Raw genomic sequence first — 14,507 nt, 5'->3', positions numbered from 1 at the left:
AAGTAAAATTATCGCTACTGTATTTTCACAGTGTGTGCGACTAATTGTAATCAAATGCGTGTGGGGTGCAGTGCCACGTGCAAACACCAGATGGCGGTGCGGTCCCTCTTTTGCGCATGCTCCGTGGATGTAAACACTCGAGGCCGCCGGGGCTCCGCAGACATTTGTGTACACGTAACATACGGCTGGCTGCACGGGCTGGACGGCGGACTCAGTGGAGGCGAGCTAACTTAATGCTGGCTAGCGTTCAACTGGAAACACAGGCGGACTCTTCTCTGGATAACCTGTATTTATGCACATACGCGGTCAGAGACGCTGAGAAGCGAAGCCCTTTCTCTCCCCTAGCTCGGCCGGAATACACTTTTCGTGCATGGGAAGGAATCGAGGTTCTCCCCGGCTCGTTAAAAACGCTTCAAGGTAAAAAAAAAAAAAAAAAAGAAAAAAAAGGGATGGGATCTTTTCGTCTCATTACGTCGGGCCCTGTCTATTTACTGGAAAAGACCGCTAAGTCTTAATGAAGCGAGCGGCGAAACTCGCTGAAGCTGATGTCGATGTGTTTGGTTTGGAAACTGTCATAGTTCAACTTTTAAGCACTGTTAGCTTTTAGCTAAACGCTTTACCGCTCAACTATTTACTATTTAAGTGTCTGCTGGCATCAAAACAACACATATTCCACACACATAAGAGTGGTTTATGCAGGTCGTGGTGTGATTATGGTCTCGGTTTTAGATTTTCTTTAGTGTGAGTTGAAGTGTTTTTTCCCCCTAGAAGACCTCGGACTGTTGCGTTTGATGCTCGAGCCGCACCGGAGCCCAACAACAGCAGCGGCCCATACAAGGAGCCGGGACGAATGCTGAGCTCCGGTGTTTACCACATGTACGGTGTGCTGGAGGGGGGAGCCCGCGGTGTGTCGTCTAATCAGAGGATTTAAAGCGCTCAGCCGAGGCTATCTGGAACTTCCGACTGCACACAGGTGACCTGCAAGTGGCCTCAGCTGTGTGAGCAACAAGTACCGACCAAAAGAGATTCCCTGTGTTGTTATTCGCCGGGTCCAATACTCGCTCCCAACACGGTTTAAATAGCGTCTGCAGTCAGTTGCTTCATCCCATCTCGTCGCCGGCGCTTTGAACGTCAAATTAAAAGTTTAAGTGGCAGTTCTCAGTCTGTTTAAAGTGGTCATATTGTGCAAAAGTCACTTCGTAGTGGTTTTCCAGCATATGTGTCCCCGTACCTGGGACACATAGTGAGGACAGTGTCATTTCTCTCCCTGGCTTGTTTAACTTTTTCAATAGTGTCTGTTCCAATGAGCCACTCAGAAATCAAACCCTATATGATGTCATTATCCCTTTGACACGTCACAATTAGGCAGCTGTGCTGTGGCACATGGCACCACCAGAGGAAGTACTTCGTCCTCTCCCCATTGTGTGGGCAGAGTCAGTCCAGCTCGCACAGACACAGCAGATTCTGAATGCAGCTCCTATGATCCAATATTGAAATAGATGAAAAGGTGCATTTGAAGCAATAAACTTTGAATTTCAACATTTTTGAACCAATGAGACCCATGTGAAAGTGTTGAAAAGCTGTATAATAAGACACCCTTTAATGTGTGCCAACACAAAGCAGCAGTATTGCTTTTCCCCCCCATTTCTACATCAGTAAGTTGTTTCTCTGACGTCAGAAGTTTTGAAAATGATATCCATTAATATGGAAATGGCAGAAACACTGAAAGTGTTGTAGTTTTCATGTTGGGCCACTTGTGGTTGCTGCTGTTGTTTGTTTTTTGTTGTAATGAAACCACACACACATCCACACAGAGAACAGTACACTATAAACATTTATAATGTTGAGTACATGGACATTCGTATGGACAAAGTTTGATTGTTATTACAAGTGACTGTTAACTACAAAGCTACAAAATTCCAGGAGACTGTGGACTGGGAGTTATGTCACTCGGCTGCCATTGTTGTTATTGCCCATCTACTGTGCTGAAAAACTATTAATTATTGCCATGTTGTGCATGTGCAGTCTCAGCATTTCCATTGTCAAAAGGTTCCAAGTTCTTAAACTGTTGTTGCCTAAACCATCCCCCGAAATGCAATGAAAATCTGGCGTTTTGACTTGAGATCGTCGTGGAAATGTGGCTTAGTTCAACCTCAAATCATGGTCAACAGTACCATGTAAAGTGTGTTTTCACTACTTCAGCAGTCTTAAACTTAAAGCTGTCTGACTGTAGCGTCACACTGCTTGAGGCTCAAATTAGACTTCTATTGTGACCTGCATCCAATATTTTTTTATTACAGTTTGAACAGCAAAGTTAGATTTAGTTAAAACTAAATGTGACCCTAATTTAGATAAGTGTCATCCAATATTCTCCACTGTAAACCTCAGTGTGAAAGATGACCTTACATTTTATCTAACTTTTAAGTCATTGAAGTGAGATGGCGTCACACTTCTGCCCCAGAGGCGGCCAGAAAATTCAAGATCCCATTTAATTGATGGCCCAGTCACCACATCTATGCATGACTGCAGTACAAGCGAAATGGGTTTCTTTTATCTCAAAGAAACCAAAAAACAAAAAGTTTTTTTCTCTTGCTTTGGTTTACATTCATAATTTCATGTGCTGCAATTTCACAACAACTTCAAAACCGATCCACATCAGCCTGAGTTGGTCCAGATGCAGCACAACGTCTCATATTTGGGTAAATAAGAGTTGTTGACCAAATCATGCATTTATAGAGAAATGTGCTATTTTATCAAATCAAGGATAAAACGGCACATGGAACTAAACTGTTGTTAATGGATGAACAAACGCATTGAAACGTTTTGAATTTCTTCGATGTCACCTCATTAGATACAGATTTATGTACAGGTCGTTTCACTTGACGACACCGAATCCATTAAAAATAGGAGTGTGTTTACGCTGCAGCAGCGGACACACTGACAACGATGTCATTAGTATGCCAGGCCACGGGTTGGCGCTGTTGCTTGATTTTATATTGAAACCACAGATGTGTGCAGAGAACAATATGCTATAATCATGAAGAAAATGGAGAGAACTCAACATCCGTATGGACTGGTGACACACCAGATGCTATCAGGGTGAGTCACAACTATAAAACTACTGATATGTACGATAAAACTAGAATACTGACCGCGAGTCATACCACTACGGGTCCGCCATGTTTATTTACAAGTGGATGAGCAGAAGGAAGGGGAGGGAGGGGGAGAGAAGAGCGCTCACAGCCTCCATCAGTCTCTGCAGGACGGAATAGCGTCTGTGAAAGAAACTTTCCACGTTGGGAGCCGGGATAAAAACTTCACGGATCCAGACATCGTTGTCATGTAAACGGGGCCACAGTCTCTCGGGTCCTCAGCCTGTCACTGGTACACGTCTCTTGCTTCACTGGCTTCTGCCTTGGATGACTGGCTGCGGTTTGATCGCCATGGCACCGTTCATTGCACACACCTGATGTTTGCCTGGCTCAGTCGGGTGTCCAACATTGACATACTGCACAGAATGTCGCCTTTGTTCTTGAGGCCCCCATGCTGTTGTTATGGAGAACTCCTCATAAAATGTACAGCTCAATGTTACACCTTTAATATAAAATGACAAAAAGCGTGTGCTATTTTTGCACAAATGCAGCAATTGTGTAAACGTGGTGTCCTGTGTGTGACATCGGGTGCACATTCACACTGGAATCGGATGGAAGTTGGAGTGAAGTTGTAACGTAAACAACTGGCAAAGAAATTTGATCTCGGCAAAAAAATGGGAACTGAGAATTGAGATGTGCAGTGTGAGCACAGCGTGAATGTGCCTTTTACAGTCATTTGCGTTCATGGCAATGGCACACAGAAGTGCCATAAATAGGAACTTACTCTACCACCAGCAGCAACTTGAGGCTCAGTGTTTTGTTGAGGGAATCTCTGGCTTGTGGACAGAGACGAGGGGCTGAACTGTCACCTTTGGGATTTGAAGTCAAATTACCTGCGTTTCTGCCGCGTCATAGTTGGTGTTGTCATGAGTCACTGAGGCCTACGGATAATGCTGAAATTACTATGGTATTCCTTTACTGAGGCATTACAACTCGTCTTGTATTCAAAGGTACCCTTAAGGTTTCATTGCATTCAGGCCATGCCAGGTGTGAGACCACGTATTAGTTCAGTTCAGGCGGAGATCTCCGAAAGTAGGGCTGGGCGATATATCGAATATACTCTATGTATCGCTGCTTGTTCTAGAATATGACTCTGTCGCAGATATTTGAGTATCACACTGCTTTTAGTCACATGTATTCAATTCCCGGCGGTAGCTTAGCTTAGCAGAGTGCTAGCGGAGCGCGCTTGTCACCCCGAAGCAACACCCCCGGCTGGGGTCTCCTCCACCCTCTGCATGGTCCCAGTTAGTGTGGTTGAAAAGTCCAGATGTAGAAAACACACTTGGCCCAAGGTATAATCTGCCTGGTGGCAAATATTAATATCCAATATGCTGAGAAAGCTCTACCTGCATTGCATGCTCAAGTGCTGAGAAAAAAATAGATACATACATGACAATTTCATGATGGTGCAGTTTAATAAATACTGCTTTGGCAAAATGCACTTTTTTTGTGATTTCCCCCTTATTGCATCTAAGTTAAATCTTAGATGCAATAAGTGTGAACAAGAATGTTTTAATGTAGACAAAAAATCATCACACTAGTGTGATTGCATGCATTAAAAGTGTTGATTTCAGACTAAGGCAAAATATCGAGATGCGTATTGTGATATGGCCTAAAAATATCAAGATATTGAAAAAAAGGCCATATCGCCACGCCCTATCTGAAAGCATATAATAGGGTGATGATAGTGCTCAGTCACATTGTTAAATGGCATTATACTTGGACCGTATTGGAAATTATTAGCTGGATTAATGTAGAACAAAAAATTGGTGTTAATTTTAAGGCATATATTGAACTGGACTGTCCATCCTTATATCCATCTTCTTTCTTGCTTCGTCCGTATAGGGTCGGGGTGGCAGTTTAGAGAGTAAAAGAAACCTAACATTGACCCCGCAACTTCCTCCAGCTCTGCTGGGGGTGACCCCAAGTTGGTCCCAGACCAAACCAGAGATATAGTCTCTCCATGGAGTCCTGGGCCAACCTTGGAGCCTCCTCCCCCTGGACAGGATATATTCTAAATAAACTAGGTTACTATGTGAACTGTGTTTCTTACATAATGACCTATCCCTTTTTCCCCAAATAGACCCTTTTCACAGTGCCGTCACTCAGCCTCGGCTTTCTCACAAAGCAGGGCAGGCTCCATCTGGCTAGACCTCAAACTAAACTTAATTTGTACAGGTACTGTTCATTGTCAGTCTGAAGCTGTGCGTGACACGGGAACGTGACATCATCATGTGGAGGCGAACAAGCAGCAACTTTACCTATAGGCTGAATATAATGTGTTATAGCCAGGCAGAGGTGGAGTGGTGGAGCGTGTGTGTATGTAGATTACACCACCTAATAATGAGTACCATATATATATATATGTATATACACACGCACGCACGCTATTGGCCTTTGTCTATGCTTGATATTCTGTGGGAAGGATTTGTTGTGAAACATCTGTGGGCCTTTGTAACTGCACATAAAGCAATGGCTTAATGGCAGGACCATAGCCGAGAGCTTAGAAAGAGAAGTAGCCCATGGAAAATCGTACTGCTGTCACTAATGCGGACAGTCGTCATTACAACATACTTCAACAGGAATGTGTCACACTTGGCGTCGTAGCCTCGCACAGGCTGACGACAACACATTTGTATTGTTTCTTTACTGTAAGCCCAGTTTTTTTGTAAGGTTGGAAACTCTCATTATGCAGTTCCAAGCTGAGGAGGAAGAGCCTTGGGCCAGACCAGTGAAATGCTGATTGTACACCTCATGAATGAGCGCTTTTCTCAGCGTGTGAGCTGAAAGGCCTTTCCACCTCAGAGTGTGTGTGTGTAAGCAGTGTTTTACCACACTTTCTCAATGCTCATAGGGCCATTGTATCCCTGAAGATGATTATCATTTTTAGCAGTGTGGCCAGATAAGTGTTCTATATTCAAGAGATGAACCAAGAGCTAATATAAAAGACGAAACGTCCTATAAAAGTCTATGTGGAGAGTTTGTGTCTGGTCTCAGATCTGTTGGGTGCTTTGAAGACAAAGGAAATGCTTCTTGAATCTGCCTTCAGTCTTTCTCAGTTCCCCAAATGCCTTGAAGTTGCTTTGCTAGAGCTTTTTTTTTTTTTTTTTTTTTGCATTACTGTGGACTTCATTAGCTATGCGTGCTGCGTCTCTGGGCCCCTTTAAGTTCTTTGGCAAATCAAAGCAGCAACAATCTCTCTGTCCAGGATTTATAGAGGGAAGCATTGCCACATTTGTCTCCACCCAGCAGAAGGACTCAATGGGCCACCTGGACGCTGAAATCTGTCACATTATGTCTGGAGATGACTGGACTGTATATTTACTCACACGTTACTCCAAATGTGCTACTTGGGTAATGATCACAAGACCATAAATTCAACAACGTCAGTTAAGCACATCTCATTCCACTCAGAAGTGCTATAATCTTTTTTTTTTAATAATTTCAATAGTCACAACACATGTATTTTCGCCCTTGATAAAGTCCAGTGCTCATTACTTCAGTGTCCTTTTCATCTGTTGCTTTAGTGACCCCAGTGTAGGGTACCCCCCCCCCCCACTAGGTGTGAAAGACAATCACATTCCTGGGTCATTTTCAAACGTCTCACCAAGTTAGATGAGTTGAAGTTCCCATGTTACCACCTTGAGATGCTTGTATTGCAGCTAATACAAGAAGCCTTTGCACTGTTGACTCCCTTTCTGATTCAGAATATTTCCACACTGCGGTCATAAATGGTGATGAGTTCACTGCGTAAACAAATCAGCAAAGCTTTTCAGGCCAATTTGCCAATGACGATGCATTACAAAACGTGAAAACTGGGACTGATATGACACTACTGGTTTACATAGGACAATCTTGAATCAGTTTGTAATACTGCACTGAGTACCTGTATTTAAAGAGTAAAAGATCCTTGATGCAGCCCGGCAAGTATCACATGACATCATCCGTCAACAACGTCTCCCGCAGGTAAACAAGAGAGCACGAGCCACGTCGGCTGTTTGGACATTCTTTAATATTAATGAGAATGGCAAAAGTAAGACCGCCTGTAAATTTTGTTCTGCCAAACTATCAAGAGCAGAAAGCAAGTTGTTCCAACATGAGCAACTTAATCACCAGAAGCATTTTGACTTGCAGTTTAGCGCGATGTTGCTTTAACCGCGAGGCCATAAGGCTGTTGGAGGCGCGTGTCGGTGGTGTTTTGCAGCGACACGTCGCCTTCGTATACGGTTGGCACATGGAGTATGAATTAGGCTTTATGGCATTTAATAAGTACTTCTATCGTTACTCTGCATCAGCAAGTCGCTAAATGTTAGAGCTCACACTCGACCTCGTCCTTTAAAGAAGTGGTATCATGGCCTCCCTATTAAACACACCAGTGGAGCACTTGTGCAGACTTTATTTGAGCCCAGATTGGTGTTGCTCGTTGTTGGCTGGTGTTTAGTATATTTGCCCACCGTGTGTTGATCTTTAAAGCAGGCAGCCTGTAGATGTGCTGGACCTGTTTGTTTAGCTGCAGCGTCACAGTGTTGATGAATGTCCATGAATATCACACTGCACACTCGATGACAGAGTATTGTGATGACGGTAGTAAAGCTGTTATAGCGACTTCCTTTTTTTCTTCCTGTGCCAGAGTAAATAGAACTCCGAGCCCTCTTCTGAATAGTATATTCCGTATCTGTTTTAACAGAGGAATTAGGTCATCTTTTATTTATCTTGTACTGGAGAACATGTTTTTTTTGTGTACACATGCTACTGCCTCATTGATGCTTGAAATAACTGTTGACTTTGAGTTTAGGTCATGGGACCCTCATGAATGCATTTACATCCCTCCTCATTTATATTTGATCTGAATTCTATTCTTGTGTAGATTCCACATTTATAGAACAAAAGTATCTAGTCATTATTTCCATGTCTGAACGCAAAGTTCTGTAGGAGATGGAGCATCATTTCAAGTCATGTACTTTTTTTAATGGCCTTTTGAAATTCTACAATCTGTATAGATGTCATTGTATGGCTGAGGTGTGCATGTGCCTGAGGGCCCGTCCACACGAATACGCCATTTCATTCAAACGCATTTTATTTGGCCGATCATCCATACAGCGCAGTGTTTTAGGAGGCTGAAAGCAGGTTCCAGAGTGTGGACGGTTTAACACGCCGCTGTAGGGATTTCTTACCTAATAAGGATCACTATTTATGTTTTGGTTGGCTATCAATAATGATTAATAATTATCGAAGATAGTTATTAATAATGTTATTGAAATTTAATCTGATCTGTATCAGAACCTCGGAGCACCACCTGTCTTAACAGGAAATGATAGCCAATTCAGTTCTATCAGTCTCATAAGATATACTAAACAGTTAATCAGGAATTTGAATTAATAGTTAAATTAATTACAATGACCAGAATTAACAGTAAAGCTTGAAGGATTTTGGAGTTCTTGACACAGAAGAGGTCGATATTTCATTCACCTTTGTGCACATTAATAAAACAGCAAGTATGATTCCAAAAATGATATTTATTTACAATGAAAACATAAAACACAGAATCTAACTACCTATATACAGCTGGGTGTGTGTAGGTGTGTGTGTGTGTGGAGAGAGAAAAAGAGAGAGAGATGTGGAAGAAGTGTGTGTGTGAGACGTGTGATGGAACTACAAAACAAGATGGCGGATCACAAGAAACTACATTCCAAATGGAGGTTGTCAGAGAGCAGGAAGTCTGTCCTGGGTCTCCACCATGTGCTGGACAACAATGGAACATTCTGTGTGTCTCTGCTAAAGGACCATTTCTAGAATGAGTTTATGTGACTGCGATTTGTCTTGTAAAACGTCAGCAGTCATCAGATGGTGTTCGGTTACGGTGTGATGTTGTCTTTGATGTGATATGTGTAGGATTGTGAGTTAACAAGTTAGTAAAGCAAAGATTAGCATGCAGACCCTGTGTCTGTTGCAGAGCTAACGTTGGTTTACAAGTTGATAGCGCTTCCTAATATCATTATCAAAAGAACACAATCACTGTAACAGAATCAACACATCTTCATGAAGTTAAACAGTCTATGCATAGCATCAGGTTTAACTAATCTCAGGTAATGCCCAGTTGTTACCACTTCCTTGAAGGAGTTCGGTTGTTGTCCTGCTGGAGGGAAGCTGATGTCTTCTCCTGTAGTTAGCACCTCCTGCTAACTGTGGTTTGCTGGTTCTGCAGGCTGAGGAGAAGAAGATGGAGTTGATGTTTCAGGAGTCCTTCTTTGCAGCTCCTGGTTGTCCCTTTGTTCAGACTGAGGAGCTGGTCGCTCAGGTCTGTGATGGTTTTCCTGCTGGTTGAGGAAAACACAAAGAAGTTCTGTGAGGTGTCGTTTCCCTGGTCCCGTCCTGGAGGAACCGGTTGGTTTTCCTGGACAGCAGGCGCTGGTCTCTGGATCAGGGGAAGGTCTGACCCTCGTGGTCGGGTCAGCAGAGGAGTTGAGAAGTGAAGGCCCCTGGTTGCAGGCCTCTGGTGTTAGCTGTGTGCTAACGCTGGGTGAGTTGAGCTGCTGGGAAGCAGCTCTTCAGCAAATCACCTCCTCGGAGTCTTCGTTGCAAGAGAGCGAGTGGAGGCTGGCTGAATGCCTTTTGTTCCACGTGTGGATTCGGGGGTGTCAAAACCTGGGAGCTTCAACCAATCAGTGACTGGCTGAATGCCTGGGGGAAGAGTCTTGTGAGCAGAAAGGGGGAGAGGAAGGTCCTGCAGAATGCCCCCCCCCCCACTAGGTGTGAAAGACAATCACATTCCTGGGTCAGAATTCATGTGTCATGACTGTGTATCAGGACAAATGAATATTGTCTTTCCCCAGAAATTAACAAACTTTCTGTGGTCCTGTGAGATCCCAACACTGCCTTGGCTCTGAGGTGTGGATGAGCAAGACGCGCATTTGTGGAAAAGCCACCGAACGTACTGCATCGGAATTCTTTTCGCGAATGACGGGGAGAGTTTTGGCTTGTGTGGACGGGACCGAAATTCACCTATATTCATTTTCACCTAAAAATATAGTCTTGTATGCCCCAAGTCCTAATTGTAGCCGGCACCCCCACTTCTTCTCTCCTCCTCCTTCATGTATCTGATCACCTTAAGTGCTCTTTCTTGCAGAGGAATGACTCAGCAGTTTAGATTTTTTTTCCTGTACAGTGCTTGAAACGATTGGTTTCCTGCCTGCTGGCAGTATCCAGACTTCCTGTCGGGGTGAAACTGAAGGCAAGTGTGCCTTCTCAGGTGCGAGAGGGAATCTCCTCATGCTGACTACAGTCATGCACTTCCTGCCGTACTCTGATTCAGCAGGAGACGCAAGGAAGGCCTGTCTTTTCTGGAGCACTTTGACCCTTCCCGGGTGTGTGATCAGCATATGAGAGACGTGGTTCGCTTAGTCGGTGAAAGGTCCAGAAGAGCAGAAAAAGCTTTGAAAGAAATGATATGCGTTGGAGAGAGTTAATTTCAAGAGCACAAACTTTACTTTGTCATGGAAAGCGAGTGAAAACGACGGCGATTGGATCATTTTGATTAGCAGGTAGGAATGTACACTGGAGGCTGTACTGTCACTCGTCATGGCATTACAGTGGAGTAATCATGTTTATGATGGCTCATTTCATAACTGTTCTTGCTGTTGTCAGCTGTTTCTCATTATTCTGTCATGGTTTGATTCAGTGTAGTGTCCTGGTGTGTTGCACATTGAGATACCTTCCACCGTTAAACATGAGCCTCAGTTATTGACAAAGAACAAGTACAGTTGTATTGAATAGAACTGATCCTGGGTGTATGGATTTATTGACATCTGTCATGTTTGATTGATTTTATTTTTAAAGGAACAGTGTAGTTTCTGCATTATAGCTGACCATTGGAGTAAATGTGAATGTCGTAGGTGACGCAGGCCTCAGACTTCTTTGTAACTCAACTGTGGTGTGGTTCAAGTGGTTCAGAAGTACAAGTAGTACAAAAAGTTCTAATGTAGTGTTGCTTTGATATTGATTGTATTTTCTATCGACATGTCAGGATACTCTCAACCCACGATCTGATTTGAATCCCGATTTTGAAGTAAACTAGATTGACGTCAAAATGTAGATGATTATTGTTTTAATTCAATTCTTTAGCAGGCTGTTTTACAACAAACAAAAAAGATCACATTTTGTTTTTAATTATTTCCTTGCAAAAACAGAGCTGAAGTATTATTATTATTATTAACATCACAACGGCCAAATATTCAAGTCCAGCCCTACAAAACAAAATGAGTGATATACACAAAATGGCAAAATACAATCAAATCTATTCTTTGATTTCTTTCCCTTTTTTTCTGCAAATGAGCATCGGGGCACTTCTACAGTAGTGTTTTTGTTCTGTTTCAAGGTGACTCATGTTTACCTTCTCCCACTTCCTTTGTTCCGGTGGGAAAGCTCCTCTTCCCTCTGCTGCAGACCAAATAGGTGAACTCTGGTCCAAGGTTTGACTCGGCTCACTAGTAACTTTCCAGAGGACCAAATGGAGAAAACGAGCTGTGAAACCACAGTGGAAGATCACAGTCTCTCGCTCTCCACCATCTTCTTGGTTTGTGTACAGTGCAACATGTTGGATGGCTCACCTGCTGCTCATGCTGGGCAGCCTGTTGTGAGGAAGCAGTTAGGTTTGAATACTAAAGTAAAAATGGAAACCTCAGAGCAGCATTTATTTTTTGTCTTGGACAATCGAGCTGGATTTGGTTTATATTGTACTGGGAATTTTGTATCTTTGAACCATGAGCAAGAGGGTTATGCCCATATATATTCCAACCTTTCACATTTGGTGTTTCTTCACACTTCATATTATGTTGTGAGTTGGTTTTTTTTGTCTTCATTTTGTGTACAGTGCTGTTGTTGGAGCAATTTCCCTTTTAACATCCAAATCAGGAGATCTTTATTATTCTTTAAGACTTTACAATTACTTTATTTTGGACTCTACTAAACCATACACAGAAAATTATTCCTTAATGTTACTAATATAGACGTACAATACAAATGAAATTTGATAAATGAGTGAATTTCGAACCTGGTAGAAAGGTGCAATTAGCCATGTTTAAGTCTGACTGTAGAGCAAATAACTATTCAAAAATGTTAATCAATTACATCCTTAGAAAATATGAAGTATTTTAAGAAGATAAATGTTGGTTTTAAATGTCACCTATTTTTGTTTCATCATATGCACACACACACACACACACACACACACACACACACACACACACACACACACACACACACACACACACACACATGCCCTTCACCCTGTTCCAACAGGTTGGTTTTTTTTTTAATAATGAGGTTTAAACCAAACCGTGAGTCAAAACTGGAGTTGAACTTACCTATGGGGTTATAGATGAACTGTTACACCCTCAGTTCATGCTTATATTTGTGTCAGCCTGCAAGAACATGTCCAGTTTCCCCTCAGGCAGCAGTATCAGTCACCTCGATTCTCAGAAGTTGACTATTCTCTCACACTGCGACAAAGATTTGTCTGGATTTCTTAAATAGGGCTGTGACAGGGTTCAGTGATTATAATCATAATATTGAAGGACCAGGGGAAGACCAGACAAAAGGTGAGCCCCAGAGTCTAGGCTCCAGATTTCCATGTTCTCTCAAAAATGCTAAATGTTACATGGCACCATAGCTTTATGATACAGCTGTCTGTTGGTGTGTTTGGCCGAAACCCAACAGGCCTGTTTGCACTCACACTTTAGATGTCCAGTAGTGTCATGATACGCAAGGTAATCCCATGCCAAATAGCTTTAAAGCCCATCCGTTGGGAAATGAGCTAAATAGGATGACGAGGATTTCATAGTACAAAAGATAATTACTGAAAATCTGGATTTTTCCCATTTTAAGCACCAGCATGACCTCAGAAACATAAAAGCCTGTTTGCCTTCTGTCAGACACCCCAAACATCACACAATCTTTTAAAGTGAAAATGTTGACACCGGTGTTTATCGTTGTTGGGTTGAGTTTGTGTGGTCTGCTGCGCACCTTAATCATCAGGAGACCTTTATCCATTTCTTGTTTGGGTTTTGAATGTCAATTAAAGACAGAGCATTGTGGGTCATGGCTGCATCATCATCATCCGAGGGAAGAAATAGGCAGGCTCGTTCGGCTGAGTGGTGCATTGGGGGGGGGTATTTGGAAGTGGGTATACGAAATGACTACACCACTGCCCGGCACCCCACCAGTTGAGGGGTCCCAAGAGCATTCCAGTACAACACAGTGCAGACATGAAGCACGAGACCCACTCTCTCATAAATAAGACGCATATATGAATCCCTGTCATGGCCAAAAGAGGGTAAGAGTCTCCTGCAATAAACCCAGTGTATTGTCTACACAGGAGTTGTTACTTGTAAATGAAAGGAACCGTCTCTCAATGACTGTCTGTCTTGTTTTGGGCTTGACTCGATTCTCATTACCTGGAATACGAGCAAGTTGTTTAAGGTATTGATTAGCGCATAAGAAGGGGACAGATTTATTTGGCAGTGCCGACTGTAAACCAAGCAGCTGCTTCGATCGGTAAGATCCTGTCTGCAGCTGCGTCTCTAACAAATCTGACATTGTAGCAGGAGAGGTTCCGGTGGGGTATTGACGTTGCTGCGGGAACAGCGTACTCTCATACATATTTTATTTGCTTTGACTGTTTATGTTGGTCAGTGTGGGCGAGATGTTAAAAAGCCGTTTGTGCAGGTGAGGAAGGAAAGGGTTGTTAAAAAAGCATTGAAGCGCTTGTACTGAACTCTGAATGTCCTGTTTCTGTCCTCCAGGTGGCGACAGACAGAGTTGCTGGAAAGCTGAGTTCTACTCTCTCATGGGTGAAGAACTCGGTGTCCCACACGGTCAGTCAGATGGCTAGCCAGGTGGCCACGCCCACGTCCCTGCAGACCACGCCCACGTCCCTGCAGACCACCGCGACTACCTCCCCCTCCACGTCTCCGTCCTCGTCTGTCCTAACGCCGTCCTCGCCGGCACAGCTCAGCCCAGATGAGGTGGAGCTGCTCGCCAAGCTGGAGGAGCAGAATAGGTGAGCAGCTTTTCTGAGGCGCCCCTCAGAGCAGTGTGTCCATGTCTGAGGACAACGGTTCGACACAACAAGGTTTTCAAGTGACAAAACAATTTTTTTTGTGAAACAAAGTAAAAACGAGGCGTTTTCACTTGAAAGATTGTAAATGGGGCCTGAGAAGTCTGCGATGTGTGTGTCGGCAGATTCACAGGCACAAAGACATTGTAAAGAATTCTCTGAACAGTTTATTTACAGCAAAGCAATTAGAAGTAGTGAATGATAGATTTTAACGGGCCGTCCGCACCATGAAACTGGTGAAC

The 14,507-nt window shown here is 43.2% G+C and overlaps 1 protein-coding gene across 3 annotated transcripts in view; it reads left to right on the top strand.

Moving 5' to 3' along the window:
* Positions 1–209: 209 nt before the first annotated feature.
* Positions 210–14,507, top strand: part of evi5b (ecotropic viral integration site 5b) — a 45,453-nt gene continuing 31,155 nt past the window's right edge. For 2 of the 3 annotated variants that reach the window (XM_080506008.1, XM_080506006.1), the window contains exons 1-2: positions 210–417; positions 13,952–14,208. In XM_080506008.1, the coding sequence (XP_080362134.1) occupies positions 14,033–14,208 (176 nt within the window). In that variant the 5' untranslated portion in view covers positions 210–417; positions 13,952–14,032. Of the gene's footprint in view, positions 418–768; positions 974–13,951; positions 14,209–14,507 lie in introns of all 3 variants that reach the window. The other variant, XM_080506007.1, reaches the window with a different exon arrangement.

This window comes from Blennius ocellaris (assembly GCF_963422515.1).
Source record: "Blennius ocellaris genome assembly, chromosome: 12".
NCBI classification, from domain to species: domain Eukaryota; kingdom Metazoa; phylum Chordata; class Actinopteri; order Blenniiformes; family Blenniidae; genus Blennius; species Blennius ocellaris.
Note: the sequence above shows the minus strand (reverse complement) of the source record. Positions and strands in the feature narration are given on the sequence as shown.